Source organism: Haliotis asinina, chromosome 1 (genome assembly GCF_037392515.1).
Source record: "Haliotis asinina isolate JCU_RB_2024 chromosome 1, JCU_Hal_asi_v2, whole genome shotgun sequence".
NCBI classification, from domain to species: Eukaryota; Metazoa; Mollusca; class Gastropoda; order Lepetellida; family Haliotidae; genus Haliotis; species Haliotis asinina.
The window spans coordinates 93,996,006-94,015,792 of NC_090280.1; the positions used below are offsets into that span (position 1 = coordinate 93,996,006).

General features: G+C 39.1%; 3 protein-coding genes across 3 annotated transcripts in view; 1 reads left to right on the forward strand and 2 right to left on the reverse strand.

Moving 5' to 3' along the window:
* Window positions 1–1,865: 1,865 nt before the first annotated feature.
* LOC137284463 (arylsulfatase B-like) lies at window positions 1,866–4,934 on the reverse strand. The gene is made up of 2 exons (XM_067816279.1): window positions 4,868–4,934; window positions 1,866–3,592 (listed from the first exon to the last, which is right to left on the reverse strand). The coding sequence occupies exon 2, from the start codon at window positions 3,533–3,535 to the stop codon at window positions 2,003–2,005; it is 1,533 nt and encodes a 510-aa protein (XP_067672380.1). The 5' UTR covers window positions 3,536–3,592; window positions 4,868–4,934; the 3' UTR covers window positions 1,866–2,002.
* Window positions 4,935–8,442: 3,508 nt separating this feature from the next.
* Window positions 8,443–12,977, reverse strand: LOC137284469 (G patch domain-containing protein 3-like). Its single transcript, XM_067816291.1, has 5 exons — window positions 12,065–12,977; window positions 10,333–10,883; window positions 9,823–9,997; window positions 8,971–9,280; window positions 8,443–8,690 (listed from the first exon to the last, which is right to left on the reverse strand). Exons 1-5 carry the CDS (start codon window positions 12,441–12,443, stop codon window positions 8,510–8,512), a joined length of 1,596 nt encoding a protein of 531 aa, XP_067672392.1. The 5' UTR covers window positions 12,444–12,977; the 3' UTR covers window positions 8,443–8,509.
* Window positions 12,978–14,634: 1,657 nt separating this feature from the next.
* The window catches only part of LOC137255689 (unconventional myosin-Ic-like), a 114,420-nt gene continuing 109,267 nt past the window's right edge, over window positions 14,635–19,787 (forward strand). Inside the window, exon 1 of the mRNA XM_067793181.1 lies at window positions 14,635–14,753. The gene's annotated coding sequence lies outside the window, so the exon portion shown is untranslated. The remainder of the gene's footprint in view (window positions 14,754–19,787) is intronic.

Consider the following 19,787-nt stretch of genomic DNA (forward strand, 5'->3'; position numbering starts at 1 on the left):
ACAGATCTTTGTGTGTAGATATTTAATGTTAGTATCGGCTATTCTCCATCGTTGTCTACCGAACTCAATGCACGACTGATTATCAGATGTTTGTGTATGGAAAGGTAATGTCCGACTAGCTCTCGGCTGTTGTGCATTGTTGTATGCAGATAGTTAATGTCAGACCAATGACATCTTGTTGCTTATGGATGTAGGTAGACAATAATGTCATCCCAATGAGCACATATTTTTCATGGCTGTATATAGACAATTAATGTCCCAACAATGATAGGATGTACACTATGTGTAATGTCAGACCAGTGATCACATATTTTTCATGGCTGACTGTAGACAAACAATGTTGAACAATGATCGGATGTATATAGAATGCAATATCAAATGTTCACATATATATAGCCAATTAATGTCCGATCAATCATCACATATTCTTGAACAATGATCATAAACAATGAACACTGATTTCCACGCCCCTAAGAAGATAATTCTATCAGTTATGATTCCTTTGTTGAATTGTTCAGTAGAGACTTTGGTCCATGGTAGGCATGTTTTAGAAATAGTATATGGCATTTTGGTTTGGCTTGTATACTGTGTTCTATATATACAACCACAGTTAGTTGTAGGCAGCTGTATTTTGTCACGGTATTTCTCCTATTTATTAATGTAGGACCATTCCGTTAACCGAGTGGTTTAAGTGTTCGTTCGTACCTTGAAGACTCATATTCGATTCCCAAATCGGAACAATGCCATATTTGCTAAACCAACATTACCTCATAGGGTAGCTCACTCAGACAGCTGCTTTCTGTTTTAGTGTACATGTATATTAATGACAAGGTGTGACAAGGACATATTTTGTCTCCATGATATTGCTGAGTGCGGCCTAAAACTAAACTCACTCATAATCTGGAAATCGCTAATCAAACAGACCAACTTATTAGAAGTACAGTGGAAGCTTGACAAATTAACGTAATTGGCCTCTCCATTTGTCAGTTGCTCGCCGTGTCAAGATGGCTTTGAAGATTAGCGGTACGTGTATCAACAACACATTCCAATACACGGAATATCATTCTCAAGTTGAAAAGGGAAAAGTTCGCTAACTCTCTTAACCTGCATATTTTGCCGGTCCGAACGCATGTCGGTTTAGACGGCTTCCACTGTACTCAGAAACTGTACAGTTGACCTACGTGCAGTCTATGTGTAAAAATACATTATGATTTAATGGTAGATTAAATCTTTCAAATACCTAACTTCTGTTCAAATTGTAAACTATTTATATTTAGAACGGGTTTTGCACTGTGTGAATACATATAACATATGGGCGACGAATTTCTGTTGTCAAATACAACAATTGTTTGCTAAAAACAGCGTCCATTGTACAATACAACTGTATCATGAGCATGTGTTTTGTATCATTGTCAAATAGTAATGAGAACAGGTGTTTGAGAGAAAATGAGCATCCTGTACCACTGGCGACATGCATCACAAATACATGCAAATGCAATCCACATGTTTATCGACAAGAACATGGGAACATGGTACAAGTCAAAAGTGAGAAATCAAAGAGCTCCAAATTGTTGGTCTTAATTTTATGTATTGATTAAATATTTATTCATTCCAAGAAATGTCATTTTAAACTTTCTTACAGTCATTTCATGTGTCCATTTCAGGAAAGAGAAATCTGATGTGATTTTGTTCCAGTAAAAGCGATATGTGTTTGGACTGTCAGTGACAGCAGTTCAGGATGAAGCATTGAGGCCGTTATTAAGTAGGCCACGTTGTTAAAATAAAGTGTTGACTACATCATACATCAAAAAGATGTAAATTCATCCATTGGGTCATGTGTTATGCAGACGAACGCTTAGTCTCTACAGTTATATGATTTTAATAGAAACATTTAGCTCAAAAATGAGGCCGGTGATAAGAGGTGCTATTTCAGAAGTCCGGGCAAATGTAGAACTGCATCAGTTACAGGTTTGTTTTGCATAAAGGACAAAAAAAGGTTTTGTCATTTGTCGCACCATCCCGGAGTCATTACATTCAGCCTACTGTAGTCATTAGTCATCGGTGTACTCTTAACATATGGAACAGATAAATTTATATGGTGATGCAATCTCCCAATAAGCTTTTCCACAATGTCAGGGAAGTCCTCAGAAATGTCATGCTCCTCCAGGGGGTCGTCATGTAGATTAAAAAGTCCATATTTCTTTGCTATAGGTTTTCCAAACTTGGTCTTCTGGCTCCCGATGTCTTCCGGAGCTATCCAGCCGTTTGCAGTCTTCCTACCCTTACCTATGAAATTAAAAACAGGTTGATGTTCACCCAGCTGGAAGCCAGGATCGCCTTTAATGAGTTTGTATTCCCCAACACGAATCGCTGCCCTTCCTTCAATGTTGTACACGTGCTCAGACCTTACTGGTTGTGCTCCCTTGCTGATAACGTCCCACTGGTTGACGCCGTCCATGTCAAGGTCGACGTCCTTGCTTCCGGCAGCTGCCAAGAAGGTTGGGAACCAGTCAGCAGCGTTCATCAGATGGTTGCTCACAGAACTAGAATCTTTCAAGAGTGTTTTGCTGTACACAAAGTTAACTGCCCTTGTCCCACCTTCCCAGAGGGTATTTTTGATTCCTCGTAACGGCCAGTTATAGCCACCTTTTATCGGCCGGCCGCCATTATCACTGAGGAAGACCAACAGAAGATTGTCTGAGAGACCTCTTTGTTCAAGAGCACTGACCACGTCTCCGACCGCTTCATCCATAGCCGTGACCATTCCACTATAGGTAGCTCGATGGCGATTCAGATGTGAATACATCTTTGAGTATTTTGGAGGTACCTGGAGAGTTCCGTGGACGGCTTGGAAGGGAAGATACAGAAACAATGGCACTGATGGGTTATGCTGTTTGATTATATCAACCGCTCGATCACGGAAGAGAAAAGTTGAATACTGTTGTTTCGTATCATTATAAACTTCAGTGTTGAAGTTGAAATCGTACATATTTCCTATTTTATGGGTGTAATAGTCTTCCCTCCCGCTGTAATAACCAAAAAAGGAGTCGAACCCTCTGAAAGTGGGAGTGTGCTTCCAGCTGCATAATCCGAGGTGCCACTTGCCCACTATATGCGTGGCATAACCCATGTCTTTTAGCTTCCGGGGTAATACGTCAAATGAAAGCGGAAGTGATCTATCACCATGGTTGATCACTTGGTACTGAAGTCCTATTCTATGAGGATAGTATCCCGTCATTAGTGAGGCTCTTGTGGGCGAACACCGAGGCGCAACATAGGAGTAATTGAGGATCAATCCACTTCTCGCAAGCTTCTCGAGATTTGGCGTGATCATGTTTGGATTGTGCCAGCTGACGTCACTCCATCCTAGGTCGTCTGCTACAATGAAGATGATGTGGGGAGGGGGTGGACTTCGGCCTGACAGTCTCAGCGCGAAGAAATGAAGCTGTTTGTTGAAGCTGTATAAATTGGCAACTGTCACAATGAGCGAGAAAACAGTTATGACGACAAACAGGGCTTGTATTTTGAACTTCATTATGTTTTCTTCTTGGCAAGCCTTGAGTAAAACGGGCACATGTTTTTTTCACGTTTCCTAGAAGCATAAAAAGAATTACTGGTCTACTGACCCGTCACAGTGACAATATATAACAATAACAATAAAATAACATTAACAAGCAGTCAGTTTTCACGCCCTTATAACAATGAATAATCCACTGCTATACGTCATTATGACAATGAACGGTTTACTGGTGTGTCATTATGACAATAATTACTCCACTGTTGTATCAGAATGGCAATTTATTACTCGCCCGTTGAAGATACTGCAGTGTAATATTTTCACTTCAGTATTACACTAGCGTAATACCGCTTGACGTATGACGTCAAAATGGTTCAAAAGTTGTGACGTTACAATGTTAATGTTCATGGCACTATTTTAGACCTTGCTTGACTTGAAAGCTAAGAGCCCTCACACTGTAGGCAATTTCGTCGCAGTTTCTGTCAATTTATGTTGGCGAGTAATAAACAGAATACTAAACTCGCCTCCGTGAATACCATTTTATTAAACTCGTTAAAGATCTAGTATCAAACTCGCTTTCGCTCGTCTGATACCAAATCATATAATTTAATAAAAATGGTAGTACACGGAAGGTCGTTTAGTATCCTCTATGAACGGTATACTGTCGTGTCTTTATGACAATGACTAGTCCACTGTCGTAACAGTATGACAATGAACGGTTACTGCCGTGTCATTATGACAATGAATTGTCCATTGTCACGTCACAATAGTAATGTCACGTCATTCTGACAATGAACGGTTAATTGTTGTGTCACTGTGACAATGAAGGGTTAACTGTCACATGATTAGTCAATGAATAGTCCACAGTCACGTCACAATAACAATGAATGGTGATCACGTGATCATGACAACAGGAACACTGCTGTAGTCGACACAATGAATACTCCAATGATCATGATCATGAATAGTCAGGTAGCCATTACAATGAATATTCCACTGCCACTGGCGAATGATGTCGACTGTTAGTTGAACTTCAGCATCATGAATATGTCATCAACAAGTTATCCTGATTATTAGCCTACTGTCAAATTGATATAACAATGAAAACTATAATAATGAACATTATTATTAAAGAGGATTTAAGTCGATTCATAAATTTGCAGATACGCAACGCATGCGCAAATGGATGAAAGCGACATATCACATACATACACTATAGTCATTACAGACCAAAATCTACGGAGACTGGAACTGACGTCACATCGGTCATTCTTCCAAGCAAAGTTCTATACGTACTACCTGATCTAGACTGTCTGGCGACTTGTGAGATGATCACGTTTCGCATCTTACCTCGGACTGGTCAGCAAGCGAGAGAATAATACAAGCGTGATGCAGCGATATTGATATCGGGCAGAGTATTAACCTATTACCGCTAAGCACATGTTACCTGAACGCGACATCTGTTGTAGACATGCATTGAACAGGAATCGACTTAAGTTACCAGGACCATAGAATGCCCCCTGTATGTTTCCGTCGATGAATGTTTTAGTCATAAAATACAATGACGGCTAAACCTACTTCAGCTGAAGTCGATGGTGACCTGGCCACTATAATCGATGTCAATGCATCATGATGGACGTGTAATACACACGAAGGAGATGTTCCAAGGTATTTTTATCTTGGGTAATAACAAAAATGCAGACGCGGCGATTTTACGACAGTTTTAGGCCTCTGAGTCTGATTTAAGTCCAGATCTACCGTTGTCCATTGTCATCGCGTATCAGCTCTAATTAGCTGTTAAGTGGTGGCTTCCCATGTTACTTTTGTTGTTCTTACATGTACACATGCATGCTTTCTGTCTCGTAGCATTCATTCGCCTGATGAAGGCAAAGGAAGGGAAAGGTGTGTTCCTCGTAGTGAAGATCGACGTTGACGTCTACAAAAATTCTCGCATAATGGTACGTTTGTATGGATAACATGTTATACCTTATGCGACGTTCCAAGGCTACTTCCTGCTCCTTCATCGGGTGTATGGAAAGAAAGAAATGGTTTACTGTCGTGTCATAATGACAATGAACAGTCTACTGTCACGAAACAATAGCAATGTATAGTCCATTGTCACGTCACAATAGCAATGCATAGTCCGATGTTATCCAAGAAGCGTCTCATGTATCCTTCTTCGTCCAACTTCCAAATGAATTCATGAAGTCTTCAAATTCTCTTCCTCAAGTATATCACTTCTAAATGTCATTCAGTGACTTTGGGCTCCTTTCATGAAGCAACCTTTACCAAGGTTAACCTTAACCCCATTCTTTAACACTGCACTAGTACGATCACTTTAGAGCTTTGTGAAGGAGGCCCAAAACAGCATTGATGATCACGAACGTGAATTCACGATGGCAGCGTCAACACCTCCTTTGTTAACGTCATCTAAGACTGTTAGTGACGGTGCGTCAACTATCACTGGTCAGTTTCCGGTGTGGCAACAATCAGGACTGACTAAAACTTGACAACGGTGCCTTGTTGAAGACACAAGACGGTTACGGGAGACTAATTTTCCGAATCTGGGGTTCCTTTCGCAAAGCAACCTTTTATCAAGGTTGACCTTAACTCCAATTCTTTAACAGAGCTCTAAGGTTACCTCAGACGTAGGTAACCTTAGTGAAGTGTTAAAGAATGGAGGTTAAGGTTAACCATAGCGAAGATTGCTTTGTGAAAGGGGCCCCTGGACAAAATCATCGGCTGGCGTAAATAATGTTAGATGATCTTGTGAAAAGCGACGGTGAGTAGGAACGTTCTGTTTTCCAATAAGGTCAGTGATGACTTGTGCTTCACGTGGGCAGCATTGTCCCAAGCAGATTTGCGCAAAGCTTTCTTAGCGATACCACCAGTGTTTGTCCTTTAAGGTACGAAGCTGCAGGCGTTAAGGACCAGGGGCCATGAAAGGTTGTGTGTCCTGATCAGAATGTGTAGGCCCTGTGTTTTAGGTACAATATAAGTAATTCACAGCAAACAAAATATGTGACAACTAACAGACTGCACACCACCATGTATTGTCTGCCATTGTAAATGATTTGAAAGCGACACCATGTCAGTGTATGGAGTCTGGAAAGCACTCGAATAACCTGTTGGAGGGTAAAGGATCATGTCGGTAATTTAGAGTGCTTTCTCTACAGTCGTTTCACTTACATAAAACAGCTGCTAGTCGAGATAAAACCTAACATTCGATGATACTTTCTGAAAAATAATACTTAGTTATTGGCGATGAAAGAGCTGTCGGACATGAGGACTTGCAGAAAGCAGAAGCCGTGGATCCTAGTGCTTTTCAGCATAGGTCCTCGTTTCATTGCGAGGTTTAAACTTTAAGATATTGTTTTCTAAATATATAAACATTCTGAGATGACTCCCAATTTGAAACGGTTTACAGTAAAATACATCTAGATGGTATCCGACTTGGAACGCTTCACAGTACAATATATAGATTTCAAGTCGGGGGTCATCTTTGTTTATGTTTTTTTTTAAAAAAATCTTTAATGCTCGCAAGCAACGACACGAGATCCTGTGGTTTTCAGTAGGCTTCGTGCCTGAGGACCGGCGATAACTTCAAACGCTGGTTACGTTGATGTAACTTCCATATTCTAACATTGGCATACAGTAATTATAGACCTAAGATCGTCTGGTGTACGTCGCGTTTCATGCAATTACGTTTTCCAACATTCAGACTGAACACAGTCGATCATGTTCAGAAAGCTGTGCGTGTTGAGTAACTTCTACAAGTTGTTTTTTTTAAGTCCTAGCGCTTGATGTATTTAATCTTGTTGAAATAACTGGACTACCTGTAAAGTGAGATGGTCAGGCTCGCTGATTTGGTTGACACGTCATCGGTTTCCAGTTGTCCAGATCGATGCTCATGCTGTTCTCTGCATTATCTGGTCCAGGCTCGATTATTTCACAGAAAGCCGGCATATAGCTGAAATATTGTTGAGTGTGGCGTAAAACTAAACTCACTCACTCATTCACTGTACTGTGAATGTATGACGATGTTCTTTGGGGATGTTATATCCTGGGATGAGGGAATGTGGGGGTCGGGACTACTGGCTAACATCACGTTCATGTACTGGCGCACATTCATGCAATAATAAAATCAACACCATAGTCCCTTTGCCGTGAAAACGTATCAATGAATTTTACTTTAAACAAGAAAGTAGCGTAAAATTAAGATTTCCTCAATTTTACCTTGCCAACTGCACATTCAAATCTCAGAACTTTATTCAAGTTAAGGAAAATTTGCGTTGTTTCAGTTTCAAATCGCTGTTACTGGTTTGTATTACAAGGGTGTAAGCGCAGTAGTTGGAACGGTTAAACAATGCACGTGATTAGCGTCAACTTAGGCCAACCCAAATTGTTCTCCAAGCTTAATTTAATATACGTACCTCTTGTAATGCAAACAAGTAATAGCCTTACAATGATGGTTTGTTAAACAAATTTTATCCTAACTTGAATAGAATTCTGAGATTTAAATGTGAAATCGGCAAGGTAAAAATTTGAGGATCTGCAATCTTACTTTCAATTTATCCGATTTACCTTTTCTGTTTAAAGTGAAATTCATCGGTACGTTTTCACAGATGATATATCATCCCTTTGCCTGACCAAGGGACACAACTCTGCATAGTCAATGACTCCATCTTATGGAATAGCAAATAATCATCAAAAAAATACTGTTTGTTATTCTTTTTAAACTTCCTGGATCAAGCGATATTCGAAGAAAGGTTAAATCAGGAATAAGTGGTTAACGTTATTGAGGCAGATATGTATTCTTGATTAAAAAGGAACAATATATTAGAAAACTTCCATACAGTCTTCATCAAGTTTAGTGAGTTGCATTTTAGAGAAATTGGATTCAGTTGAAAAAATGAACACAGTAATACAGATAAATATAAAATTTATTATTAAAAAATAATATTTCATAGAATCCAATCGATATCAAAGTTGTCAAGAATCCGCATTGTCAATCCTGTGCTTCAGACCATAGTGGTTGTTCCTCCGCAATAACTTCTCCGGGGGATCAACAACATCTGGATCATCATACTTTGTTGTTATCAAGGTCTCAGTCCGAATGAACTGTCTCTTTGTATTCTCAGCTCCGAATCGGATGAGTTTCTCACCATGGTATCTGAGTGAATCAAAACAGTGGTTAAAGTATGAAGAGGTTCCTGGTAATATATGTTTTGCTGCACTGAACTCTCATTGTTGGACATGACAGCTAACGAAACAACATGATATAGCATGACATGGCCCTGAAGCTGAGAACATTCTGAGTGATCAATGCCATCATTACACTTTCAATATTATCTGATGATCAATGCTGTCTTTACAATTTCAATGTTATTTGATGATCACTGATATCTTTACAATTTCAATGTTATCTGATGGATAATACCAGCAACACTTACCCAAATCCCTTCTTGTCCCGCGGGTGTTGTCCATCATTGTCCAAGGCGTCAGATATTCCAGTGATGGTGTTCCCCAGACCCTGTCCCTCCTGCCAGCCCTGACGTTCCAGCACCTTCCGCCCAATGCCCTTCGTATGCTTCTCAAACTTCCCGATGCCGACAGAGAACCTGTCTGTTTCTTCCAGACCCTGTCGGCGGCGCTGTTCCTGACGGAGGGTGATGTAGTCCCTGGCATCCAGGTCCCCAGCACCATCCTCGTAGTAACCACTCATGTCTACATTCAGGTCATCTGCCGTCTGCTCATCAAAGTCTGAAACATGTGGATACAAAGATGGATCATTTCTGTATCAAATCAGAAACATGAAACTGAATTTTAGGTAACATGTCAAGCATGTACATTAACATAGGAAAATACATACACTAAACATAAGTTGAATGTAACATTAGATCCTCCACTCACCTCCCTTCTTCTCCTACCAGTACTGGGTGTCAGTGTAGAACACCAGTCCACTGGCACCCTCCACTCACCTCCCTCTGGGTGTCAGTGTAGAACACCAGCCCACTGCCACCCTCCACTCACGTCCCTCCTTCTCCTGCCAGTACTGGGCATCTGTGTAGAACACCAGCCCACTGCCACCCTCCACACACCTCCCCTATTCTCCTGCCAGTACTGGGTGTTGGTCTAGAACACCAGTGCACTGCCACCCTCCACTCACCTCCCTCCTTCTCCTGCCAGTACTGGGCATCTGTGTAGAACACCAGCCCACTGCCACCCTCCACACACCTCCCCTATTCTCCTGCCAGTACTGGGTGTTGGTCTAGAACACCAGTGCACTGCCACCCTCCACTCACCTCCCTCCTTCTCCTGCCAGTACTGGGCGTCAGTGTAGAACACCAGCCCACTGCCACCCTTCTCCCACTTGAGCTCAATCTCCTCCTCGAACAGCCTCTCCTTCAGTCTCTCCTGGTTGTCAGGGTCATCTGTGACAGCTTCATGCCTCTCCCATTCCTCGCAGGAATCATTGTCCTGGAAACACGTACATATTCATCTACAATACTTCAAACAAAACCGTTTCATGGTATTCAACCAAATTACGCCAAGAAACATCATTAATGAATCTGAAATGTTCAACCACATTGGAATTTGAACTGAGTTGGGAGTCATGCCAATGTGACAGTATCACTTATTTGCCAGCATGCAAATGTGACACAAATCTGCATCACGAATTGCAGTCCCTTGTGTCATTGGACCATCTGCCCCCTCATTACTACAACTGAAAAGCATCTTGTGTATGAAAATACTGACAGAACTTCAAAATTTAACCAAATTTACAAAATTAATCAGTCTACTAAAAATACCACCTCATTTGAATCCTCTTGCTGAATCATCATTTTCTCCTCAATCTTTTCATCCATCAGCTCCTTTGTCTTCTTCCTCTCTTGTTTCTTCCTCGCTTTCTTCTCCTTTCTCGTCAACTGCTTTTCTCCATCCTTCCTCTGTTCACCATCCCGAGAACCCCCAACATCTCCTACAGACCCATCAACACTTACAAGTTCATGGCCCTCTCCTGTGTAAACTGTCCAATCAGCTTCCTCCTCATCTAATGTGTTACCATGGCTACGATAAGACCTTGGTCCAGTATACTCATAAGGAACACTACCATATTTCCTGTTGGTGCGAGTTTTGGGAAAGGAAAGCCCCAGTTTCTTTATCACAGATGGGGGGAGTCGACACTCTTTGATAAAATCCAGAAAGTCTTTCGTGGGTGTGCCAACGTTTCCATTTGGCATGATGTCTGGTGGATGCAATTCTGGCAAGCTGAGGAGATCCAACGATGTGAAGTCTCTGCTGTCAGACGGAGTTAGTTTTATTTCTGATCTAGTTTTGTAAACCTTTTCACTCTGTTGGTCACCTGAAAAGGAGCAGTATATGAATGAAATATAGCAAAGCTTTGAATAGCATTTCAGTTTAATCATCCGAAACTGGTTTCCATGGAAATTTTGCATGTTATAGCTTATGTGACTGAGCTGCATCACAATACCTTGTATACTATTGAGACAATGGTTCATTATTTTGTTGTTTAACGGGGTTCTCATTTATAAATTATATGCAGTGGTCATAAATAATTGCAGTGGTCATAAATAATCCAGGCTGGACCACACAATCCAGTGGTCAACAGCATCACCATCAGTCTGTACAAATGGGATACATTGACGTGGTGTCAACCAGGTCTGCATGCCTGTATTCCACCTGTGTTTATAATGTAAGCATATTTTCCAGCCACCTGATTGGTCTAGAGGTGGTCACGTGACCGTCGACAGAAAAGCACACTGACTCCAACCCAGGTCCAACCATATGTCATACTGACTTGAGAGGACTATCACGTCAAGCTATGATGTCATTCTATTGTTTACATTTCACAGTATTGCTGACATATCGTTATTGGTTTATAGCAAAAATAAAATTACTTTTCTTGACCAAATGGACATGTTTTAGTTTTCAGAAGCTTTTTTCGGTAATAACATAATAAAACAATTATAGACTTCGTCTTCGGTCAATGTTACTATTTGCAAGTCCATAAAAACAGGTATTGACCTCATCATGATGTCTATAATTTTATAATATCAATGCTCATTATGCTAATGGCTGGATTTGCTGGTCAGGATTGAATTATTTGTAGAAAGCAGCCATACCGATGGAATATTGCTCATACAAACAGAGTAATGAGCAAACAAACTTTAATGAGAACAGGTGGTTAGAACGGGTCCCTTTAGCAAGGGGGCTATAGTTGAGGATCGCTGCTCACTATGTCAAACCCAAGATAGAGACTAAGACTTGTAAATATGTTGGTAGTCATAATCAGTAGGCATTTGGATTATGTGTTAAATGTGGGATAAAATGTTTTATACATTCCCTCTGATGCTGTCACGACTACAGACTACAGTCATCACGATGCCTAGTCCAGCATATAACTAGACGATTTTGCACTATACCAAGGTGTGCTCGACCTTGGTTGGAACACGAATTTATTCATATGAACTACACGATGTCTTATATAAATTTCATTTTGTGGCATTTTGCTTTCTGACTTACCGTCTTCTGTCAGTTTAATTTTAGTTATATGGCAATAACTCGGGATGGAGTCGCCATTCCTGTCCAGCCAGTGTTTTCTGTGATACATTTTGATAAGTGCCAACAATTTGTCAGCTTTGAGCCGGACAACACAACAAGTTGTTCCTTTCCTAACTGGATCCCTCGTAGAAGGAGACTGTTTCATGTCTGTCCCCTTTTCCGGCATTTTTATAGCTTGTGTCTCTGGCCGATGACGAAAATGAAAACAGTCAAAACCACGGGTTTCAATAAACTGTGAAAAATAGTTCCTGATGTCTTTGGAGTGGTAATCCGGAGGTATATTGTTGATAATTGCGTAGACCATGCTTTCATTGTGTTTATGTTTCTCTGTAGCTGCCATTTTCCTGCACGGTGATGAGGATAATTGATCCGTGCTTATTACATGGTCCCAATATTGAAATTTCACTCCTACTTATCAACTTATTACATCTGTGAATTGAATTGCATGGTGTAAATGTATATCGGTAATTAATGTTTTTTCTGAACAATCGAAATCATATTTCTGTATATATCATAGAATTAGTAAATGTCACTTGACAGACGAGTAATATAGATGGCGCACACTTTTTCATTTAACACCGCTCAGGGGAAAACCCTACGTCTGACATACGTCATACGGTAATTATTTTTAGAACGGGTCAGTCCATTTTGAGAATGACATTTATCGTACATTTATCATGCGGCTTCTGTCGAGATAAATAAATTAAAAAAACTATCTTTTTCAGTGTACAATGAAAATCTTTACCACAGAGTGCAACAAACCTAAGGCTCGCCCTGCATTTCTGTCAAAAACACATGTTAAATTATGAATGCAGCATACAACCCCTGCAGGTAAAACGATGAGTACACCCCCAAAACAATAGTATATTCGAAACAACTAGTATCATCTCCGTACGGTCTTCTCACGATTCAAAGGCCCTTTCCATGAAAACTTTCGGACTTATCGAGAAATTATGAAGAAGTCAGGCATATATTTGATTTGGATTCACTTTAAGACTATTTATATATATTTTAAACTGAATCTTCAATCTTCAGTTATCATGGCATGTACCGCATTATAAAGCATGATTAATTCAAAGTGCACCTTAAAAACGTACGAGAAAAGAAAACGGAGAAAGAAACAGAATCTGGTTTTATGGGTAGATAATGCTTTGCTGCAAGTACAAAACATTGTGTTTATAAACTATGAGCATTACATTTTGCTGATACAAAATAAAGATACGTGCGTGACCATACCGATATACATGTATAAGAATTAGATACTACTATAGTGTCCAAATCAAATATGGGAGTATCCATAGAAACCCGTCTGTAATTTATCATTAAAACTGTTTAAGAATAAATGTAGGGAATGGGACCTCTGGACACCTTTCGAAAATTAACATAATTAAAATACGCGTTGTTTGCATTTCAACAAACAAACAAACAAACACGCGCGCGCGCGCGTATGCACGCGTGAACGTGTGTTACAGTCAGGGTGTGAAATCAGTCATTTCGTGAAATGAGTAGGAGGATGAGCCATTCCGAGTCAGTTTGTGTAACAACAATCAATATACAGCCATTTCATGAAAATTCACTTAATAAATTAATCTACAAAAGTGGATCACAATTTCAACATCACTTATTGTCACTAACTGTTAAAACTGCAGTGGCATCGACTGTTGCACTTTGACTTTGAGGCATTTGCACCTGCACAAAAAAAAATATATCTACCATCACTTGTTTGACAACGACAATCGAATCTGCGTCGAAACGTCACCTACAGTTGTACATACTAACAAAATTCGGCATAACCGTTAAATTATTCTAATTCTTCAATAAATGGATAACTGATATTCTTTAGTAGCATCCTAATGTGGACTATCGTCGCAATACAGATGTAGATGCAAAGACTATTGTTGCAATACAAATGTTTAGTCTTCCTGCATTTAATGTGTTGCTTATTGTGATGAAACTGCCCACAGGTTTGTATAATAAGGTTGTTGATGCAGTATATATAGCGTGTATCAACGATGTGTTCATCTGATTACTGGCTGGGCAGGTTTTCAAGGCTTAATACCTTCGCTTGCACTGCTTTTCTGTGGAAGTAATTATGAAAAGAAGCGCACACCAGATACTCTTACAGAGTGAGAGAGTGTGTACTAGCCGGTAAAATCAAAACAGCAAATTTGACTAACCAACGCCAATATTTTATCAAATCCTAGATTAATACTAAGTCTCTGAAAACATATAATTTTGATAATAACAAACAAACCCATTTGAAGGAGTCCCAGGGAGAACAGCGAGTCAGAACCTGAGGAAATCTAGACTTGCTTTAGGGATTTACCGCATTAGAGAAAGCTTGGCCAAAAGGCAATATAATGTGGTTCAGGGATTCTGAGACAGACTAATCAAATCCTATCAAATGACTAGTTCTCACTTTAACCGTTCAACAGAGTACTTTATCAAACTCCACAAAGCAGTTTCTAGGAAAGTACAATAATGGGATTAGTTTAAGTCACGTGGTCTATGTGAGTCAGATTGCCGGCAAATTGATGAACGGAGCAGTGTGACAGTTGAGGTATGTACAGTCGCGACAACCCGGAACTGAATACTCCAGTGGCAGCGTGACATTCAGATATCAGCGTGTTAATTGGATTATTCTTGACAGGTAAGCTTCATTGATTGAAAAGAATAACTCGATTGTAGTCTGAGAATTCACGTGCCGGCCAGGGACAGATGGGTGATATTTTTGACAGAACCAGTTGCATGTTCTCCTACTCTAAGCAAACTTCGGTGGCAAGAAGTGCAAGATCAAATATTGACCTACTGCACTGAGCGGTTAACAAGGCTCGTGGTTCTCTAGGAGAAGCTTCTGTCTTAACCCGTGGACATGACCCACGTGTATGTGTCATCCACGAGTCACACTTTTCAGTGTGCCAGCATGAACGGAAACAGATAAGGCCCAATGCCTACAAATCAATTTTGGCCCAGAACGGAAATCAGAATCAATTGCTTAAGATCGGAACTGTCAAATCGGAACCTTTAATTTGATGATTTTGAGCTAATATCCACTGGAGTGGAATTCGGAAATTTCAGGGGATTACTCATAATAATTTATTTTGAATGTATCACGTTTGCCATTTTCATTCAATATTTATCATCTACTCTCATTACGTGAAGAGTTTTTAATTACTTAATAGAGCACTATCTACTTCATCAAACTGGGGGATTTGATGTCATATTTTCTTCCCAAATCCATTATTGCACATCATTGTCGTTGTCATCATCATCATCATCATCATCATCATCATCATCATCATCATCAATACATATTTGACTCTTAATTAGTAAACTGAATATGAAAAAAGTTTTTGTGATTATTTTTAGATTTAAGGAAAAATATTATAATGTATAAAATACAGTGGTGTGCTCCATGTACACACTTTCTTTTGAATCAAAATATAAAATCTGTATTTAGCGTATTTGGAATCATTGTAAGGAACAATGTTTTAGGTTGGGGAGTTTTTAAGAAAAACAATCTTGGGAATGACTAGTGGTCATAGAAATCGAGAGTGCTAATGTCCCATGCAATATACCATTCATGAGTCTCATAAATATGGTGTTACACGGGACATAGTTTCCTATTTTATTTATCACTCATCCAACATTAGCAAAATAATATCGAGCAAAGTACTTTTTTCAACGAGTATGGTGAGCCAGGTAAGGTGACAGGGATATTAGCATTCTGATGTCATAACTATGAAACACATTCATGTCATACTACAGCGTCATGCAATGTGTAACAACTTTGCAAAATTATTAAACAGTGATATCTTCAACGAGTGAGAGGTAAATGTAAGATATTTAACTCATTTTTACGGAGTTGTGTCCTTTGTATGTTAGGATCCACTTAATAAAAAGAATAATCTATAACTGAATGAAATATTGGCACAAGAAGCCTGTGCCCAGATTTTTTGTGTCTGCTATCCTGATCATGTATTTTGACATATTTTTGAGTAGTTATCGAAGATGTCATGATTCACTGAATCAAACGATATCTTTAATGAATTCAATTTGTTGTTCACAATCACTTGAATCACATATTCATTCTTTTATTTGATTCAAAAGGGATGTTGTGACTGAACAAGGTGTTAATAAATCAGCACCGACCACATGATCAAACAAGTTAAAGAAATGATTTCGTTATTGTTTCACCAAATATAATAAATAATACATCTGCGGCATATTTGTTACTTGGTTTCTTACCATTGATATGCATCATATTTGCCTTAGTGGATTTATTGCTGCTATAATATTTATCAGTCGAAAAAGATTGCATGGTAAAAAAAGTGACCATACTGAGCAATGCTAGACCTACAAGACAGCTAGTGGATAACACTGTCAAAGTAAACTTAGTCTCAGTACTTTTCGTTACACTCCACCACTGAGTCTAACAAAACCTTATGGGAGGTCGCGTCAGGTAACCTTTGAGATTGACCAATCAGAACCCAGCTTACCAAATCGCGAAAGTGGACATTCGCATATCCCCTATGAACTTTTCATCTAGAAAAGGTTCGTACCTGAACGATTCCGAATGCTATTTAGCGTACGATCACTTCTGGGTGATGCACATGGCGTACGTACAGCCATGACAACGGGGAGTAAACAGTCGCTGAAAATAGTGTTTTTGACAATATTCAAGGATGTTATCTTCTGGAAATATTAGTTAATGGTAACCATCATTATTGTCATCAGAAACCCCAAAGTGTATATACTGCAGGTCAAATAACTGTGTTATATGCTGATTTTTGTTTATGGAGAGATCTGTGTCGGTGACCTGAATATTTTGTAAGTTCCTCCGATCCCTAAATAGTAGCCGTTGTCTGATTGGTTAAATCTATTTAACCGTCTCGCATTTGATTGGACTGTCATTGGTCACTCAAAGGTTACCTGACGCGACCTTCTACTAGGTTTTGTTAGACTCAGTGGTGGAGTGTAACGGAATACACTGAGACGAAGTGTGTAACGGAATACACTGAGACGAAGTTAACTTAGACTGTGGATAATAGTGTTGGGAACTGGTTGAAATCTCTCAACTGACGATGGCTCATTACCGACAAACTATCACAGAATTGGTTAGCGTCATTTTTCAGATTTTCCAGTTCACTGGATTGCAGAGATGATGCTCCTTGCTACTGTAAAGTAGTGAAACATATACTAATTAAAAAAAGTAGGGGAACCTGAACTTTGGAGTCTGGTAGAAAGAAAACACATTGAGGAACTTTACAGTGACATTCATCTTGTGTATGCAGCATTATTTCACGTTATCACCACATGCAAACACAATGCATTGGAAGCACGTGCACAATGTGACAGCCTCCTACACGTGCATGGGGTGTCATTATGAATCTTGATGTTTTTCAGGCAGGTTGATAGTCACTGTAGACCCATTTTTTCCGAAAATTTTCTTGCATCTGTGCAAGGTCAGGATTTGCAGGGTCAAATCATACACTACTGACTGAAAATTGTAAACCTGAAATTTTCATGTCATACTCTAGTCACCTAACAAGGGGATAACTGAACGAACAGCTATGTCTTGAATGAAATCCATTTGGTGATGCATTCTCAGAACATTCATTATTATTGTATCAACATTGATTCAATCCTATATATCTCCCAATTTCGACAATCGTACATTGAAAGTAGTTCCCCTACTTTTTTTGAAGAGTATATGTCATAAACAAAAACTTCCTTGAGTCTTCAAGAAATATTCAGTCATTACTTTTCAAGTATTGAAGTGAGTTTTCTAAAAATATTTATTCTGTATCTATTATTTTATTGAGTTGTTTTATTGTAATGGAAAATAAAACACTGCCAATCTAGTTTTGTCTCTGCATGTGACAGAGCAAGAACATATATGACAAAGATAAAATTGATGTTGCCTAACATATTTTATCTATTAACACGTTCAACCAAACATGTTTGGAATATATCATATGTGGCTGTGTTAATAGTTGCCTCTCAACCAAACCCAACACCATTAAGTACAAGAAATGCGTTTCTGGTTATATTAGCATGTAGAACTGGTCGATTGTGATAGTCTCAATCGCACAAATGGATTATGCTAACATTTTTTTAGTTTTCATGTAACCATGGAGACTACATGTGCTGCTACAGCTTTCAACTTGGAATAATACTGTAGTATCACAGGGTAATCATTCCATGGGTTGGTTTGCAATGCTGCCAGTATCATACAAACATGAATGTAACAATACCCTAGGCAAACCAATCAGTGTGAAAGGTTTCACGTTTAAAGAGATTGCATTTTGTTCTTTGGCAGTGATTTCAGCTAAGCTCAAAAACATTTGCAATTTGGTCAAGACCTTCATCAGATTTCTACAGTATGTACGTATGATCAAATGAAATCCATGTAATCCAAAGTCAATATTTTTCATTCCATATACATGAGATGCAAGGGTAAAATGGATTGGCTATTCATGGTTTTGAGTTAAAGCCACAACATGACCGATGCGTATGGATGAAATGAGTGAATCTAGTTTCATTTCTTTTTCAAAACTCTGCCCATAGTAAGTCCTTTACCTAATTTTACTTGTAACACAAGTTAAGAATGTCTCTACCTACAGCTACAAAGAAAAGAAAAAAGATCGCACTGAACTCGGTTTGTTTATAAATATCAGAAATTGCGAAAATCAGCGAAAGAATGCGAAATCAGCTGTTCAATTTTAAACCCATTTCTCTACTGGTTATATTGTAATGAGTTAAAACATATTGACAAGGAATATGTCAAATACTAATTTTAGTTAACAAATCTGATCACTTTCACAACAATTTCTAAATGATCCTTTCATTTCATTGATAATTCAGTGGATGAGACATGGTGACCTTTTCATACCCTGCCCTTTCATGGTGACCTGGGAAAGAGTTTTGTTTCTATTTGTTATTGAAATGTTTGTTAATAGGCTTCTTTACTGCTTGGCTAGAACTGTTGTATTTGTTTTGAAGAAGACTGATGGCAGAAATAAAATGTTTAACATGTTGAGACAGCAAATATTCGTTTGCGGAAGTGAAATTTATGTTTCACACCTTGGATCAGAAGAATTGATCTGTTTGGTGCAGGAATTCAGGAGTTTTTGGTTTGTATGACAAATTATGATTTCACAGTTTTGTTTGTGCTGATGATGGACCTTGGTTTGCCTTCTCTATTCCAGGCCAGTAGGGTATCCCAGTGGTTAGAGCATTTGCTTTAAAGACCAGGTTCGATTCCCCACACGGGCACATTGTCTGAGACCCGTTTCTGGTGTGCGTCACTGTGATATTGCTGGAACTCATTCACTCATCTCTATCCTTGTACCTGTACATATTAGTATTATTAGCAAGGTGGTTCACTCCTGAAATCATGTGTCACTTTAGTCTTTTAACAGGTAGTTGTGGTGCTGATATTACATTGATGTTCTTCACATGATCATACGATCATGAAGGGTAGATAGTATACTACTCCAAGGGAAAACAGATTCTGTAAAGTTTTATTAAACCGTTCATGACGCCGGAGAACTGGGTTGAATTCCCTACATGGGTGCAATGTTTGAACTTGAAGACTATTTCTGGTGTCCCCCACAGTGATATTGCAGGAATATTGTTAAAATTGGCATAAAATCATACTCACTCACTAGGACAAAATATC

Excerpts from the sequence above, each read along its gene's own strand:
- LOC137284469 (XM_067816291.1), bottom strand. The coding sequence starts at position 12,443 with ATGGCAGCTACAGAGAAACATAAACACAATGAAAGCATGGTCTACGCA. Across the intron at positions 10,884-12,064 it reads AATTAAACTGACAGAAGACG|GTGACCAACAGAGTGAAAAG; the intron begins GTAAGTCAGAAA and ends GCTCCTTTTCAG. Across the intron at positions 8,691-8,970 it reads CGGGACAAGAAGGGATTTGG|ATACCATGGTGAGAAACTCA; the intron begins GTAAGTGTTGCT and ends TGATTCACTCAG.
- LOC137284463 (XM_067816279.1), bottom strand. The coding sequence starts at position 3,535 with ATGAAGTTCAAAATACAAGCCCTGTTTGTCGTCATAACTGTTTTCTCG.